At 36.0% G+C, this 19,358-nt stretch overlaps 1 protein-coding gene across 3 annotated transcripts in view; it reads left to right on the top strand.

Moving 5' to 3' along the window:
• LOC144436300 (uncharacterized) overlaps positions 1–16,600 on the top strand; it is a 37,318-nt gene extending 20,718 nt beyond the window's left edge. For 2 of the 3 annotated variants that reach the window (XM_078125051.1, XM_078125049.1), the window contains 11 exons: positions 1,973–2,091; positions 5,602–5,735; positions 6,733–6,822; positions 7,302–7,433; positions 7,754–7,945; positions 9,031–9,138; positions 9,832–9,888; positions 11,047–11,217; positions 11,682–13,388; positions 15,158–15,232; positions 16,533–16,600. In XM_078125051.1, the coding sequence (XP_077981177.1) occupies positions 2,001–2,091; positions 5,602–5,735; positions 6,733–6,822; positions 7,302–7,433; positions 7,754–7,945; positions 9,031–9,138; positions 9,832–9,888; positions 11,047–11,217; positions 11,682–13,388; positions 15,158–15,232; positions 16,533–16,571 (2,796 nt within the window). In that variant the 5' untranslated portion in view covers positions 1,973–2,000 and the 3' untranslated portion in view covers positions 16,572–16,600. The remainder of the gene's footprint in view (positions 1–1,972; positions 2,092–5,601; positions 5,736–6,732; positions 6,823–7,301; positions 7,434–7,753; positions 7,946–9,030; positions 9,139–9,831; positions 9,889–11,046; positions 11,218–11,681; positions 13,389–15,157; positions 15,233–16,532) is intronic. The other variant, XM_078125052.1, reaches the window with a different exon arrangement.
• The last annotated feature ends 2,758 nt before the right edge of the window (positions 16,601–19,358 follow it).

The raw sequence follows: 19,358 nt of genomic DNA, 5'->3' as shown, positions 1-19,358 counted from the left end.
CTTCTGGCATTGTTAGCACAGTTTATTGACATGACAGGGTTTCATACATACATGTTATTGGATCACTATATTTTGTCTCAATACTATGCTGTGCCAATAGTAAGTAATGTTAAGTACTCTTCTGTAAGTAGTATGATACAGGTACCTTTTAATATGCAGCAGAATTTAACCCTTAAAATATATTGAATACCACTCAGTTGTACACAACACACTTTTCCACCAATACAAAATATATTAATGATATCGACCGTACCCAGCATATATGGAATATTTTAAAATGTTGACATTACTTGTTCCATGGACGTACAGTACATTATTTCTGAATACAAACTTTTATACAACAGTTTCACTAATGATAAGGCCCAAAAAAATTGTTTGGTTCTGGTTAACTGACCCCCACCTAGTTTTCACTACGGACCCTAAACTTTTTTTTTTACATAGTTGAGAAAAAAATGATAAAATCGCGAAAATTGAGAAGTCTTGCAAGATATAGTGCATGCAGAAATTGACATCAACTTAAAAAGACAATGTAATAAAACTGTTCTTCTAATCTGTAATGGCTGTACATCTGATGGGAAGAAACCAATAACACAGAGACCATATGGAAAACCATTGGGAAACATGACTACCAGAACTAGACACTAACACATGAAAAAAAAAATACAAATAAAAAAAAAATCTACCTACCCCACCTATTCTAAAATTGAGCATAATCGGAACCACATTTTTTTTTTGTTAGGCCTAAGGTGACAATGAATCCTAAGATGCTATAAAGTGGTCAATATTCAAGTATTAAAATGTTCAGGACTCCTAGACAGTAGAGATATTCTTTCTTTCAATAGTTACAGTGTACATGTTGTCCTGAAACACTGATGTTCCCATGGTAACATTGCAAGTAGGATGTTTTGAATGAACTCTGTCATTTGATCTGATGTTCCCATGGTAATAGTACAATTAGGGTGTTTTAAATGAACTCTGTCATTTGACCTGATGTTCCCATGGTAGCATTGCAAGTAGGATGTTTTGAATGAACTCTGTCATTTTGCTCTGTGTGGTGTACATAATGTATAAAGTATAAGAACTCAGTAATTAGTATTCACAGACATGTATAGTTGTCATTGTAGCATTTGTACCTTACAATCAGAGTAAAAGTTTGACTTAGTGTGCTAACAGTCCATGACAAGATAAAACCAATGTTTCTGATAAAACATGTCTCTTGTTAATTAGAGTTGAGAATTTATCACACATACTATGGCCAGTGACTAGATAGAAATGTAGGAACAACATTTACAGATGGTTCAAGCCTCTCGTTAATTGGACATAAATATTTGACCTGATTATACTTCAGATAATGACAAGATAGAAATACACAACAACATATTTCAGCTACATTGACTTGTTTTTTAATTAGACTTCAGTATTTGACCTAAATATGTGACAGGGAGGGGACAAAGTATGAGAAATGTTTATATTCAGGTATTTCAAATAGATCTTCAGACCTGTATCTTTTTAATTAGAATTTAATATTTGCCCTGTAAATGTGCCACAGGGAGGGACAAAGTATGAGAAATGTTTATATTCAGGTATTTCAAATAGATCTTCAGACCTGTATCTTTTTAATTAGAGTTTAATATTTGCCCTGTAAATGTGCCACAGGGAGGGACAAAGTACAAGAAAGATATACGTTCAAGTGTTTCAAACAGATTCCGTATCTCTTGAATTAGAGTTGAATCTTTGACCTGAACATCTGGCTAGGTAACGTGTAATTAACATGTATTTCAAATAGTTCATGTGTTAAATCAAGTAATTTGTGATATTTTCTCCACAGGAAATTAATTTTTCATCGCAATTATTCTGTCATCACCCATGTATGTCTGTAGGAGTATACTTACTGTACAGGTTGTTTGGTAAGCTCACTGTCACGTTGCCATGGTGACTGATATTTTCTATGTTGTTGTTTTTTTCACCGCAGGCAGGTTTCCAGTTAAAGTCAATGCTGGATGTTGAATGTCAAACAGTTGGAAAACAAGATTATGCACAGTCCTGACGACAAGACTGCCAAAAAGATGTCGTCCAAAAAAGGCAAAAAAGGTAAACATACATGAAGTGTGATGTGTGGAGTGACAATGATCATTGCATGTAACAGCACTGTGTAATTTTAGATGTAGAAGCAGATACAGATGTTATTCCCCCAATATTTTTTTCTTCATTCGGTCAAGAAAATATGAGTGAGTTAAGAGTCTTTGTCACTATATGAGTCAAAGACAAATACTGGCTAACACTCATGTCACAAGTATTTTCCAGAAGAATGAAGAAAAAATATTGGGGAATGATTCAAGCTATTCTCATGGAGGTTGAAAATAATATATTGAAGGAAAGAACACCTGAAAAATTCAAGATCAGACATAAACTTTAATACAGGATGTAAAACTAAACCATTCTAATTTCGGTTGGAAAAGAAATATGTTGAAATGAGAACATTCTGAACATCAAAAGTGATTGACAAAGGGTTTAGACCATACTCTGTGGTTGGGAAAGAAGATATAGAAAAAATAGAACATTTTGAATGTTCTAAGTTGGGAGACTGCTATGTTTGCATTCATGAAACTAAAGATGCTACTATAAAATTATTAAGATTATACTCCTGTGAAATACAACAACCAGAGACATGCATGCCAGCTGACTTATGTCAGATCTTGGTTTTGATCCATTTTGCTGTCAAGTTTAGCAGAGTTTGTTTAAAGTTGTAAACGTACTCAATTGTACAATTCATGTCTTTAGTTCTGGAGTTTACAGAATACCTCCAATATGACTTTTCTATTAACTATTTGTATAGTATGTGTATTTTAGACCAGCTTTATTGTACAAATTGTTTGATGTTTTTGTTTTTCAATGTGATGTTTCAGCATGCAGAACTATATTCTGTCGGTCTGTCTGCCTGTCTGTCTGCCTGTCTGTCTGTCTGTCTGTCTGTCTGTCTGTCTGTCTGTCTGTCTGTCTGTCTTTGTTTATCTGTCTTGTTAAAATGCATTCAATTTTAGTAAGTTATAAAACTTAGAGGAGACCAAGTAATTATTTCTGTGTAAAAACCATTCTGTTGATTAATATAATCTCACTTGATTGGTATTGATGCCTGCATTAGAATAACCAGACTTCAGCATAACATGTAGACTTTATGAAAGTTCATCTCAAATTATTACTAGGATTTGTAATTCTGTAACAGATGTAGAACCATTCAATGAACTTGCCAGTTTTTCATGTATATTTCCCACCCACACCCCCACATGGGTAGAAATCGACAGGATATTGCCCAAAAGTGTGGTTCGTCATTTGAGCTTAGACATAGAGTTGTCTGGATCTGGAGTCTGTAAAGCATGGCTTATCCATGAAAGAAGCTCTCTGATTGGCCAATAAGTTGAATAAAATTATGGCCTTATGAGGGTGTGCTACATACATGAAAAGCTGCAACTTCATTCAAGGGTTGTCATGGAGATTACAAAATTACAAACACTTAATAATTCAAGGTGATCGAACTTCAGCATGAGTGCCTGTCTTTGCCAGCATTGTAATGTTTTGTAACATGGCTGTAATATTGTATCATTTACTGCTTATTTATCTTGTAAAGTAAACTAACCCACAGTGCTAATTTGTTCTTTGCATGGTTGCAGCTAGTCTGACAAATCTCACTAAAGGTAAGACTTCCTAATTACGTGATTTAGAAAAAATGGAATGATAGAAACAATAGACCACTATGAGTACATGCATTTGATGAACACCTAAGTCCATTGTATTTCAATCCATTTTGGCCATCCACTAGAAGGACAATGGAGTGTACACCCTCAAACCATCAATCATTAGATACATGTAGTGCAAGTTTTATCCAGAATGTTACAAGTTTTACGGCCAGGGCTCAAAATTAGTACTAGTAGTCCCATGTCCACAGGCTATCAATTCTTGTCATGGCGCTACCATAATTTGCAGCGTTTAGCCCACGCAGGCTACCACTGATTATGTCATCATTTAAAAGATGGAAGATTTACGGGTATAAAAGTGTTTCAATAACACATATATTTCCAATCGGGGAACTATGTTTTCAATTCAGGAATATGGAACTACTGTTCACTATCCTCGGTTACCACTTTCTGAAATTGGTAGCCCATCAAAAAAAAAGTTAATTTCAAGCTGTGACAGTCCTGTCAGTAGTTAGTCCCCAGTTGGCTTCACATAATACTAATTTAAGGTTACAGTCTTCAGTTATCCCGTAAATAAAGACATAGTTTTGTTGTGGGTGAAAACAATACAAAAAATGACATATGTTGTGAGTCACCTTGTAGTAAGAGGGATGGGGAATAGTAAATTATGATGTATCACAAGAAATTGCACATCAAATTGACTTAAAGGACACACTTGCCAATTACTCAAGGCATGGAAATATAACAGCATTATTCAAATTCAGGCGTAAGTAAAAGAACAAGTGATTTTTCAAAACAAAAATTATGAACGTAATGACATTCATTTCTCCTTGATAATTCATTATAACATAGTTTTCAGTATATTTCCTTTCTTACTAGCATCAGATTTGTATGAAAGTCCCGAAAAAATATGAAAATTATGTTATTTGTGCCTCTAGCATATTACCCATTCTATTTGATGCATTAGCTCTAAAGATATAAGTAGTGGTCTGTTGTTGGCTCAAATGCCTTCCTACAAATTTCACATTTCCTTAGTTTGTCTTCAAATCTAAATCTACTACCAATAGTATTGTGCCTTCTAAGTTTCTATATTTTTTTAGTTTTCTTGTAATTTCTTTCAACTCTTTCACTCTTGTTCTCTTCAGCAGTTGTATTTATTTAGTTGAATAGTTGTTAAAACTGTGGACTCTGGAGATCCAGGGTTGGAACAGGGAACTTGCAAACCCACCATGTTGAATGTTGCATCATGGGCATTGTGATAATAAATACAAATGAATCGATATTTTTAACAATACTGTAACATTGTTTGCAACCATGAATGATCAATTCATAGTTACCCTGACAATTGTGGGAGGGCTTTTTTAGCTCCAGATTAGGTATTATGATAACCACAGATAATCCCATAGTCCTTTGTGTCTGAGCATGCTCAGTCTGGATTGCAAGTTCCCTATTGAAACTCTCAGACGTTGACTTCTTGACATTTCAAAGAATGGATTTATGTACAATATTATTTTACCTTTAGTAAATATGTATTTTTGCCATTTTTCCCAGAACTACCTAAATGAAAAACTGCACAATTAGTTTACAGTTATTCTTCCGAACTTTGATATAAAAAATATGACATTTAATAGAAGAAAAATTACAAAAACTTAACATTTATTTATTTATTTATTTATTTACAATTACGTGTTGACTGCCATTTTGAGATAGCATTGTCTGATACAGAACGCGTGGGTTGCTTTGAATCCTGTGACTATGAATGATGCTGTGCATCATAAATACACGCATCTAAACCTCTCTAATATCACACTTTTGGTTTCGAATCCTGAGAACTTGGGTAGATTTTTGCACAACTCACTGACCCTGTCACTAAGACTGCAAAACTGACATCAAGTCTGTAACTTTATAGAGCAAAAAGACTACCTAAGACAACAGAAGTTTAAAGGAGATGGTGTCCTTTTCAAAGCTAAAATGATTGGTATTGAAGATGTTTCTGAAGCTAGAGGAGACCGAATGTGTCAAGAATCTATGCAGAGGTTAAAGGTCAGTGGTCTCTAGCAATGGGGTCTACAATGTTGTGTACAAATGAATGATATGTACTCCATGAAAAGTTTAAATAAACGATAACATATGCACAGAAATACAGCTTACATACATACATACATACATACATACATACAGACAGACAGACAGACAGACAGACAGACAGACAGACAGACAGACAGACAGACACAGACAGACAGACAGACATACATACATACATACATACATACATACATACATATTACATACATACATACATACATACATACATACATACATACATACATACATACATACATACATACATATTACATACATACATTACACACACACACACACACACACATACATACATACATACATACATACATACATACATACATACTATGATACACACACCCACTACCATGGACACACATGCACGTACACTGTACTTCCAAGCAGACTGAGACACATACCATGCACAGCACACAGATATAAATAAGCAATGCCATGTTGTTTTGGACTCAAGTGTGGAAAGATTATAGTTGGTAATACATTCTGTTCAGAACTAGTGTTATGACGTTATTGACCTGTGATGTAAACTTTCAAAACAACAAAGATAAATAAGAGACATGGAAACTGTGTTCAAGGTTACAACAGAGAGCTATGCCACTTCCCTAATCACACCCATTGTTCTGTGACATCCTGAGCAAGTACTGATGTACACACTCCTCATAAATCAGCCAAGTAAAGGAAGTACTACTATCTCATGAGCGATAACAACAAAATATTTATAACTTATTCATTGGTGTTTGCCTAAAGGAAAAGTGATATGAATGATTCATAAATGTCAACATATCCAACGGAACTGGACTTTCCCACTGAAAAATCAAAGACAAAATATCACATGTCGGAGGGCTCCTTAAGTTTGTGTAATATCTGACATAATGGAGATTGAGGTGTTGTCATGGTAACATGCTCCCTAGTAATGCAAACTTTCATCTTTGTCTTGCAGGCTGCAGCAAAAAGTGCTGGTGAGCACAAACAAAGGATCACACTCAGTATAACATTAACAGGCATTAGAATTATAGACGAGAGGTCAGGGGTAGGTCACATTTTATCTTGATCTATTTGTGTGTGTATCTGTAAGTATAGATAATGAACAGTAATGTGCTTTATTACTAACAGAAAGTTACAGTTGAGTTAGCCAGTTAAACAGATTTTACACATGAGTTGTTCTGTATAAAAAAAACAAGTACTGCTTTGATATATTTTTGATATTCCCATTATCCAAATTGAAGTATAGTCTTGCAAACAGATAAATATACAGTGTTCTCCCTGATGTAATTTCAATGGTCATGGTAGATTTTTGTGTCTCATTCCTTTGTACGACATAAGTTTCCAAATTTTTTACCCAATGCACTCATTTTATTTTGTTTCCATCATATTTTGCATCTAATTTGCATATGTAGGTCACTTTGTATATTTGGGTTACAGTCTTAGTAAGTTGATTAACAATATGGATTTAGTCTTGCTTATTGTTGGAACCAATAAGTTCTGACTCGTGCAATTCCTGTCTCACAGATAGTAGAACATACTCATCCAGTACACCAGATTTCATTCATATCCCGAGACCCGTCAGACAACAGAGCATTTGGTTATGTGTTTGGTGCAGAAGGAAGCCACAAATTCTTTGCAATTAAAACAGAAAAAGCTGTAAGTACAAATGTGAAATGCTGTTTTATAAAAGTCATATTTTTTTACTGTCATATAACAGCAGTTTGTAAATCTACACTTCACACACTGACAAGATTATGATAGCGCCACCAATCACTAATTTAGAAAATTCTGAGAAAAATTTGAACGTTGTCACAGAGGGCGCTATTAATGCCATGGTTTTGACCTCAATCAAAGGTAAAAAAAAGAAAAATTTAAGGTGGCCCCAACTCTACCTGTCACTCCCTTTGCACAAGTATTGAGGTATAAACCTGTAATTAAATCTTGTTATTTTTTGCCTGTTTTTTTGGGGGTCGCAGTCTGAAAATGTTGTCCTGACACTGAAAGATTTATTCCAAGCTGTGTTTGATATGAAAACCAAGGAGATGGAGGATGCTAAGAAACAACAAAATCCTGATGTTCTTTATTTGAAACCTATGTATGGTGATGACGAAAACACTACAGAAGCTGAAGAATCTACTGATCCCTCCACTGGTGAGCCTACATACTCTGTAAGTATTTACTCACCTAGCATCTCCCTAAGTTCTTGTTTTTACATGAAACTTACAAATAATTCATTCAGAGCATACCCTGCATCATTAAAGGTGATACAAAACGTTTCTCCGTAAATTTTGATCGTTCGTAAATGTATTTTATGGCTATCTTGAGAATGAACCAACAGATATTGCCTATTTAAGCATGTATGATCATAGAGTGAATGGCTTAAAGGACCATGTTTCAATCCCGGGTCTCCACATTAGTCTTAAAAAGGATTACATGGGATTATTCTTTTATTCTGGACCAACCTTTTGTAAAGCTCTGTCATTGAATGATATCTCAGTGTTCCATATCATCATAGAAGTGATTTTTTTTTTTTTTGAAATTTTGATTACTGGAATTTCGGGGAAATGAATAAGCCCGATATGGCTTGTTGTCCCCACCAAAGAAAGTCAAATACTATAATATAAGAATTACGATCATGTTAATACTGTGCAACCAATGATTGTTACCCCACAGTAATTTGAGTGTTTATTACAATGTATGCTAGCTATCAGTACAAAGATTTCTAAAGGCCTATGAGTCAGTGTTATCGAAGTGGAGCCGTGAGGATTACATGGGATCATTGTTTTGTTCTGGACCAAATTCTTCCATAGCTCTTCCAGACAACTGTTTTACACTTTAAAGTGGACATAGGCTGCAACGTGTCAGTATTTTTTTTGTCGCTTTTGTTTCCAAATAAAAGGTTCCTTATGTTTTACGCATCACTGTCACTTGTTTAATGACTAGTATAGTCACTGGCAAAACTCCCATGGTATTAACTGTTGTGATACTGTATTCTCATATACTCTATGAATAAAATGACATCATTTTATTCGTATACATTAGACTACAGTATATGAAACAGCAGTTTATACAGTTGGAGTTTTGCCATTGTTGCTGGTTTTTAGACGTGATAGGAATGGTAAAATATAAGTAAACATTAATTGGATACAAAAATAACGAAAAATATTTACAAGTAAGAGACCATGGCCCTGTAATTTTAATCCTTATCTAAACTGGATCTTTAATGAATCCCAATATCACTTTTCATACTTAGGTACCTTCATCGGAACCCAGACCTCTTGAGAACGGTATCAACCTTGGACAAGGTAATATTTATGCTGATCCTGCAGAATTGGTACCACCTCCAGAGTCAGAACCACAGGTACATATTTAGATGTTATTTCCCAAAGTTTTTCTTCGTTCAGCCAAGGAAAATATGAGTGACCTAAGGGCCTTTGTCACTACTCGTCTAGCGACTTGTATTTTCCGGCTAAATGAAGACAAATATTGAAGAATATAACATAATTATACCAACGCCAGTAATATCAAAGAAAAATTGGGAATGGTAATTTTGAACATTTTAATTCATATTTCAAACTCAGCAGAACCAGTGATGTAGACACACATTGTCGTAATGTAGAATGACCAGGGTATACATTCCATATTGTTTTGTTCAAATTGGCTTGTGCCTGGCGTAATATTGTTTATCATTCAAGAAACCTACTTCTCAAAGCCCTCATAGCTGTAACAGGAACTATAAAAAAATTTTTTTAAATTTTACTTGTTTATGATGTTGCATTTGCCTATTTAAGCATGTATGATCGTAGAGTGAATGTCTTAAAGGACCATGTTTCAATCCCGGGTCATGGGATCATTCCTTTGTTCTGGACCAACATTTTGTAAAGCTCTGTCAAACAACTGATTTTCACACCTAGATTTCACTTCTAACCCAAAAGTGGACCTTCAATAAGTTTCACCTGACATGAGTTTGTGTATAGCATTATGCTAGCTCCATGGTTACCATTCCTTGTCTAGATTGATAACACCGTTCTTTGGTTATGTTTTAATTTTGCAGACACAGGCTGCTGGTAATCTTGTGGACTTGGAGAATGAACTGAAACACATACAGATGGTAAGTCTGAATTGTGGAATTGGTACAGATGAATTGACATAAACTGTACTCAAACTTTAGACATTTTAAGAACAGAATAGAGTCCATGATAACAATGACATATTAAGAATAGAATAGAGGTCATGATGAAAATGGTAGCAGTATAGCAAAATTGTAGATGACTGCTGATAACAGAAGCATACCGCAAAGAGATGATGAATATTTAGTACTCGGTATTGTGGTCTGCTACATTTCTGTATAGTATGGTATTGTTGAACTTGCAACAACCTGTGACCAGGCAGGTATGATTTGAGCTTGTGTGCCCTACATCCTCAGTAATAATTCATGTCATGTGGGGAGACATGACCACCAACTCTCCCTTCCCACTACTGTCATGCGGAGCATTTGACACTTACTAAATTTAGTATAGAATACCAAAATAAACTGTATGTATTACTGCTGATATAATGACTGCAAGACACATGTGCTTGGTATTTCGGAATTAAATTGTAGAGTAAAAGAATTAAAAGCATGTCAGCAGCATACTGAGTATATCAGTCTGTGGTCCTCCAGTTAATGTAATGATATCTGAAATTAACTACAAACAAATTCTGACTTTTACAAGTTATGTTTGAACACTTCATATAATATATGCCTCAGAATTAATAGCCTTAAATTTTTGCTGTTAATACTGTGGTCAAGAAAACACCTACCCATTCTCAGTTCAACTCAAGAAGATACAGTTCGTTTATTTTGTATAGATAATAAAGTGATCTGTAAACACACCCATAATGTACTCCAAAATGGCCAACAAACACCAATAGTGCCAAAACAAGCATCAGATGATTCAAACCAGTTTGTCCCTGATTTTCATTCTCTATGAACCTGTCAGAGCACCTATGTTGTCTGAAAAAGCTTGTTGGTTGAAAAGACAGTAATATCAGTGTATCGTCAGAGTAATATTGATTACATCCATCGAGTATTACAGTAAAAAAAACTTGAATGTTAAGATGGAATATTCCCAGCCCAACAAAGTGAAAAATTGCTGACATTCAAGAGTAACCCTTCCAAGAGAAAAAAACGTCTCATTTGATCAATATTGTTAGAGTAGGTTATTTTCACCTCATCAGTTTTCCATTTCCTGTAGGTTTTAACTGTAAGTGTCTGTTTTCTTTACAGGGTATAGATGCTATGGAGGCATTTGGTGATCCATTTTCAGCTGGGACAACGTCACCAGTTGAGTCTCCATCAGGAAACAAAACACCCAATCCATTTGAACCAGCTGATCCATTTAACATGAGTACTGGCAGTACTACTCCGACAAGTAGTGATCTGTTCTCACCAAACTCAGTAAGTTATATCAATCATACAGATGGGGTATTACACATGGAATTAGATCTGGTGTTCATATCGACCTCAAATGTCACGCCTTTACTAAGTTCATTACAATTATGCCAATTCTAATCAAGGGAAAATTACACAATTTCTTGATTAATTTGGAAAATAGGTTTATAATTATGCAGATGTACACCAGCAATTCAGTATTACTAACATATCCTCATAGAAACTAAGGACTGAATTTCTTTGAAATCTAGTCAATGGTTCCTGAGATATTGATGAAACAAACACAGACAAACAAACAGACAGACAAACAGACAGCCAGACGAACTAGACTAACTATAAGTTCCCTTGTGTGGGAACTGAAAATAGAATTGCTATTCAACTTATGGATTTTTATGCTTCTTCATTCCAGTACCTTAGTTATCTTTGACACATTTTACTGAGACAGTCCCTTATTTCTGTGTTTTTTTCAGAGTAGCTCCATGGGTTCGCCACCAATCAGTCAACCTGCTGGTATGTCAGGTGGGCAGTTATTTGATCCATTTCAGTCTCAACCTGGAACAGCGCCAACAACAGCAGCAGCAGCATCATCAACAGGGTTTGCAAGCTTCGGTGAACCAAATCAACCACTAGGGGGAGCTTTTCAACAACCACAACCAGCATTTGGACAGACATCAACGATGATGACTCAACCAGCATCCCAAAGCTCTATGCAAATGGGAGGTCAAAGTTCAATGCAAATGGGAGGTATGTTCCAAAGCAGTGCACCAGCTGGAAATATGATGGGAACTACTCCGTTTGGTCCTGCACCTGTAATGAACACTATGGCAGCAAATATGAACCTAGCATTTAACAGCCCAAGCCCATCCATGCCTATGTCTACATCTTCATATATAAGTAGTGCACCACCACCACCACAGAAACCACCACCAAAACCAGATCCATTCGGTGACTTAGATATACTGGGGAAATCCAACACCACTAACAACAACACGGAAAACAAGCCTATGCTTGGGGCACCCCCATCAAGAGCACCCCCACCAGTACCAATGACAGGCGGTGCTCCACCTCTACCAACGCCCAGGACTAATATCGGACAGCCCCCACCCCCACCCACTGCTGCTGTGACTGGAACTACATCTCCAATGGGTGATCTCTTTGGTTCGGATATCAGCAGTCTTGGTAATACAAGTGATAGTGATTTTAATTTACCATCACCAGATGTGCCACCACCTCCATTACCACCACGGAAACCTGTAACGGATGACAATATATCATTAGTTAATGGACCAGATAAAAGTAATACGCCACCACTCCCACCTAGATCATTTGTTGTAAAGGGAAATAAGGAGATTCTAAGTAACCCCATCCCCATTCCACCAAGGACAGCAACTCCACAATCTGCTTCATCATCATCACCGTCAAGTTTGTTGAGTAGCCCTCAACTAGAACGCCAGGCCAGGACTGTCAAACACACAACACCACAACCTTCAAACACCAATACAAACTCAGACCTTTTCAGCACCAAAGACAATTTCAGTTCAGTTTCTAGTGCACTTTCTAATAGCGTTTCTTCTTCTGTTTCCTCTAGTGCATGTGATATCTCAAGCGGAAAGACAGTCTCACCTAGTAATAATACTAACACAACCCTAAGCACACCTACACACACAACCCAGAACACAACACAGAACACATCAGCATATTCTAGCTCTATGCCTATGAATAACCCGTTTAATCAGCATGATTTATTTTCCAGTATGAACAGCATGTCAAGTAGTGTACCAACTAATGCTGCACCTACGGAACCCTCTTTATTTCCACAAGATGATCTTTTTAGTGGTTTTAACACATCTACCTCACTGCACTCACAACAAACACTCACAGACACAGGGCTACCCATCCATGACGATCCGTTCGCTGACGATCCTTTCAGTGCGGAGTCACCCACTGCCAGTAAAGTTTTTGTCATCGGTACAACTAAAGATACATACAGTTTATCATCTCCATCTGTGCCATCATCCTCATCAGTCGGTAATCCATTTGCAACATCAGATAGCAGCTCTAAAAATGATCCATTTTCTATAGGAGGAAGCGTCAACACAGCTGGAACTACCAACAACAATTTGTTTGGAAATAACGATGCATTTGGCGCATTTGACTTTGGAAGCAGTCCAACAGCGGTAAGTTCAGCTACTGGTTATGCCAGTAATTTGAGAAGTATCATATTATTGGGTATATGCATCATTGTGTTTGTTGCTAATAACTTAGAATGTAAAAACAAGTCACAGAAAAGTGTTTTATGGAGGTTTAATTGTACAGCCGTGATCTAATGTTTGAAAGATGAGTTACCCTTTCTGGCATATCATACAGTAAGCAGAATATCCCATATTTCTCTCCGATTTGTAATCTCTCAGTCTGACACTATCTCCTTGAATTCATATAAATCTCACCAGTGTACAGGGTTTTGTTGAAATATTTTCGACACTCTCCAGATATTTGCTCCATGTTCAGGCAAAGGTATTGCTGTTTAATGTTGATCTTTCTTTTCCATGTCTTGTAAACACACTTTGTATGATACAATACTGTATATACATACAGTATAGTGTAATATTATGGTGTAACTTACAGTAAATTGAATTCTTGGTTGCATGTATGATGATGTAATGCATGTTTTCAGCTGCCAAGTGGGTTGACTTTTACATGACGAAGCCAACACAAATCTCTATACAATCCTAGTTTGACTCAGACTGAGATGGTAGTGTCTTCTTTGGATCTACGATGTTATACCAAAAGCTTTTGGAGATGTAGCACAGCTATGTATTGCCATGACACTGTTATTGTTCAGTACCAGAGTCTGAGATGAGATTTAAATTGCTATGCCATGCAGCATCATAACTGTAAAAGGTGGATGTGAACATGGTATTATTAGGACTGCATGTGTAAGGAGATGCTTGTCAACGAGTTTAAATCATAGAGTGTCTAAGGGAAACAGCACTGCAGCAGAACTACTTAGCACAAATTATATGCTGTAGTTGACAAAAGATACTCGATACATAGTTCCAGTTTGTCATATTCAAGTAGAGAAATGTTTGATAATGAGGCTGTCCAGTCTGTAAGATATGACATGTCGTCTTAGCTGATAGGGTATCTGTATCGTACACAGAATATAAGGCTTATGAGTTATAGCTGTATATATGTAATGATATAACAGATGATACCATGCGGTATTTATACAGCATTCATACTCTCCAGAATTTGGCTATGCCTTTAGGATATGATATACATGTAATATAGAAGCTTAAATTTTGAAATGAAATTATGTGAATGGTGAATAAATTGACACAATTTCAAAGAACTTCAGTCCCCCCTACAGTGTATTGGTAGGCTAACATCGCATTCTGTATGTTTGTTTCGATATTTACTCATGATAATAATCACTTTAAAAAAACAGGTCTTACAACCAAAATATAAATAAGGACAAGTAAATACATACAAGTAAATCGTTCTTCCTAAGCTAAAAGACACTTGATAGTGATGAAAATTACTTTATGAAAGCAAGTATACTTCCTTTTTCCTGCCCTGTATCAGGACTGCATTAACTACTGGCAATCACACATTCTGAAAAAAACACCATGGAGGAACACAAGTCTCCAACATCATGGAGTGTAAGAGACTGAATTGAAATGTATACGCAAGCACTGTGCCCTCTGAAAGACAAACATATTTTGTGCTTGTCAAAACAATGATATCTTGGTTTTCATGTGAGTCACCACATAGTCAGGGATATGAAACACCAAAGTTTGGTGGTTGACAAGCAATGACTGTGTGTCAGAGGCACCTCATATGGACTATAACACTGCACACAAGTACTGGCCTAGGGACAGTATTAAGTTAGATTGCAAGGGGTTAATTGTCATTCACTCTATTGTATGTGTTGCTTCCTTGACAGGCACCAGCCCAGCCAGCCAGTAATACCAATGCATTTGGAGGAGATGCATTTGATCCATTCGGAGGCCTCAATGAGGTAAAGAAGTCCTATCTGTACAATCCCCCTGAAACCTGTAGTCCGTTTGCTTATGCATGATCGGGTTCAAGGTATGGTGTTGGACCTCACCACAGTACCATGAAAACGCAAATTAAAACAAATTAACAATACGAAAGATATATATATATAGACTATGGCGATGGGAACGACCCCAATGTGATACATAATGGTATGTTACATTACTTGTAACTAAAAACACACAGGAAATGTGTCACTGCCAGAAAACGTCAGAACATGCGTGGAAAACGTGCACACTATTAAACCTAGTGCAAAAACAGAAAAAGTTGGTAAATAGAAAACAAAAAAATTGATGTACAAGGACCGTGAACTGTGCAGCTCGTAGGTCTGTCTAGAAGTGTTCACTCAATACAAGCACAAGCACATGGTATCCACCACCCTCATAAATCACAACTGATGGGACTGTCTGCCTTTCCCTGTCCAATAAGAAAACATCGCAACATGCGCCCCGCCTGGAAAACTGTGAAAACACGTGACATCAAGACAGTGATTTCGATACTATACTGACGAAACGTGCGAAATCATATTTCCATGCAGCAAGTCAGCTATGAGTTGATTTACCACATAAACTAATTTTGATAAACCATTTGATCAATGAAATATTGGATGTCTCTATAAAGATATGCCATAATAAAATAGATATGGTATTATAAAAATTTAAGAAAAATCTTGAAAGAATTGAATAATTGTAGACAGTTACCTGACAGTAGTTGCAATCTAAAAATTAAATCTTTTAATCTTGTCTCCTCAGGTATGTGTATTTTTGAGTTCACAGTGACTTTCAGATCTCCCCAGCGATGTATTTACATAGTACAGCGCCACCAGTGGTCAGGGTGTGAAACATATCATTCATCAACCTTATAAAGGCCATCACATTAGTGTCATCTTTTTAAAAAAAAGACCTGAGTGAGTGATTGCGAAACAGTGGAGTGAATGCATATATCCTTGGGAGACTACTAAAGTACTAATAACTGAGAAAATGTAATAAAAAAATTTAGGGCATTTTTCCTTTGCAAAACTACAGATGAATATAAAAAAATCAAAACAAGTGAAAATTATAAGGCCAAAAAAAATCTCTCACAAGGGACTGACACCAGTCTATCATTTCAGCTGACTTTTTTTGAATTCTGCATCATACCAGATAGTCTACCTGAATAGTGTATGTACCTATATATGTGATCAGTATGTCAAGTTCAAAGCTGACACAAATTCCAGGAAATTAAAATAATCACCCTAGTTATTTTCTGTTTTCTTTTCGTAGGAGCCATTGTATGCCACAGTTAATAAACCAAAGAAATAGATTGGAGAAGACAAGACCATTGGAGATCAGAAGAGACAGGCTACTTACATGCACTCATTGTAGTAATAATCTATAATATTTTGGCATGCTGGCTTTGTATATTTCTCCATTTCTTCTCGTTTTACATTTGCAGCCAACTAGGTTTACAGTGTACAGTTGAAGAATACTTGGAATTCTAATTTGTATTTTACTATGAAAGGAAATGACTCTCTTTTTGAAAAATATTTTTACTGTATTATAGCAAGTATTGCATTTGATTGCTTACGTAATCAGAGCCAATGTGTGTGTGATCATGAAGGATGGAATACTGTTGTGTATGGCCTTGCAGGATGATGTACTGTCTTATATATCGGTGTTGTGCTGTGCATGGCCATGTATTGCCATGCAAGCTGACGTACAGTCATGCATGGTGGTGTAGTGTCATGCAGAGCGAAATGCTGATGTATGTGGCAGTGCATGACCATGCATGACTTCACCCTGCACGACAGTATATGGCCATGGCCATGTATTGTCATCCTGGGTGAAATGTATGAAAGTGTATGAAAGTGAAGTGTATGGAAGTACATGGCAAGGCATGGCAGTATGTCACCCTGCATAACAGTGTATGACCATGTACTGTTGTGCAGGGCTGTGTACTGTCATACATGGCTATGTAGTGTCCTGCAGGGTTGTGTACTGTCATGATCGAAGGGTGATGTAGAGTCATGTTTGGCTATATTACAAGTTCAATCTTTCAAGGCTTAGAAATTATGTTGGTAATTTTAAAACCTGCCTTTGTTGGTGAGAAATAGAGGCGATATTTGCATATGTATGTAAAATGTATATTCTGTAATGATGAGAATTTACACTTTGATATTTTCGTATACCTGGGACTAGTTTAACTATCATAACATCACTTTCTAATATACATTTCCACACTCTGCCATACAAAACTCAATGTACATTTCCACACTCCGCCATACAAAATGAGATTGTACACACATTTTCACTCTCTGCCATACAAAACTATACTGTACATTTCCACGCTCTGCCATACAAAACTAGATTGTATATTTCAGTGCTCTGCCATACAGAAAACAGCTAAGTGGCTAAAATCACAATTTTTCCAACATGGTAATATACAGTTAATTATGCTGTAAATCAATAATTTAGGGAGAGGAGAGGGTTAAGGTAATTTTTAAAAAAGAGTTAGGTTTATAAAGGATAGACAGAATGTAGTAAAACCCTATCAATATGTCAATTAATTTATCAAAGTGTTATCGTATGAATGCTTTGTAGATTTCATTTTGAAGAGGAATAGATGAAATCCAGTTGTACAAACCAGGGAAAGTTTTTCAGTTTCAAATGAAAAGCTTGTCAGTTTCAAATGAAATAGTGAAATAGACAAGTGAAATAGTGAAATAGACATAATTTACCCACAGGAAGTCCAAAGTGAAATTTTTTTTAAAGATGAACTTTGTCCTATGGATATCCAAATGAGACTAATCACATGCAGTTAATTAGCTGTAAATTTATAACGAGGTGACCCAAAATAAATACTTTTCCTTCAACTTGTTGAGATATGCAATCTCAATCAGTCAAGATGAAAAGTGAGCCTGTGTAAAGGATGGAAACTACACCCATTCCCAGTTCAGAATCTAATTCATGTGTCAGTTACTTCATTTATCTGTTGATAAAAAAACTATACTTTCCCTCTAGGATGGTAGTGTACTCTGGTAGGGCATTGGGAGGGAGTTAATGTAACATTTATTCAGACTTTTTCTTTCTGTTTGTAAATTTAGTGATGCAGTATAAATGGATTCTACTGCAGATTTTAAGAATTTAGGCTGTCATCTATAATGAATCACTATAACAGCTTCAAATTTGACTTTCACATCTTTTAACCCAGCAAGCTTTTACATATCATTTGTGGGTTCTTTCCTTTTTTTGGGGGGGGGGGGGGGGGAGCAAAGGAGGGGGTCAATAAACCCTCAACTTAAAACAATAAACAACTTTTATATCTTAATCTTCAGGTCTCTATACTTGATTATCCTCCCAAATATTGACAAATTTTTTAATTTACTGTTCACCACAGTGACAGCGATTTTGCTTAGCCAATTTTTATTATTGATATGTTTTTAGATAAAAAAACAGCTTGGTTTTATTTGTAAATTTCTTTGCTCAGCAGATGTATTTCCGTTCTCCAAAAATTTAGTTTCTTTCATGCAGGGGTCAAAATATGACAAATTTTCTGACAGTACTAAAATGCCTGCTTTCTTTGATTTTGTAACTGCTAATATTTGGACATTTTATTTTTGCCTTTGACTCTAAAATCATCGATGGAAAGATCTAAATATTTGAGCAAAATGGTTGTATGTTTTCCTTTAGTATACATGCTATATCAGGTAGTTTGGGTGTAGATATACTTTGAGCAGAAGACCTGAAAAGGTTATGAATCAGCTGTGATGAACAGAAAACAATAATGTCGTAATGTGATTGATAGAGGAATGGCTGACAAGTGACTTTTATGATAATGTATTGATTTAAATTTTTTTTTTTTTTTTTTTTGGGGGGGGGGGGGGGGCAGGAACTATTGTGTGAACTTAAAATGTATACAGTGGAAATATCCATTTGTGAATAGAAACAAGTATTTTACTTGAGGACTATTGCACAATGTCGTACAAGCTCAACAACAAACAACGTTCGTTTAGGTCAAAACCCCCTCCGTTCACAAGTGTGGCAGTAAATGTTTATATATGATGTAAACTATGATGAAAATTGTAGTGGTCACATGATTGATATAGTGTA

This window comes from Glandiceps talaboti, chromosome 6 (assembly GCF_964340395.1).
Source record: "Glandiceps talaboti chromosome 6, keGlaTala1.1, whole genome shotgun sequence".
NCBI lineage: Eukaryota > Metazoa > Hemichordata > Enteropneusta > Spengelidae > Glandiceps > Glandiceps talaboti.
The sequence above is the reverse complement of the archived record's forward strand: the minus strand, read 5'-3'. Positions and strand labels throughout refer to the sequence as shown.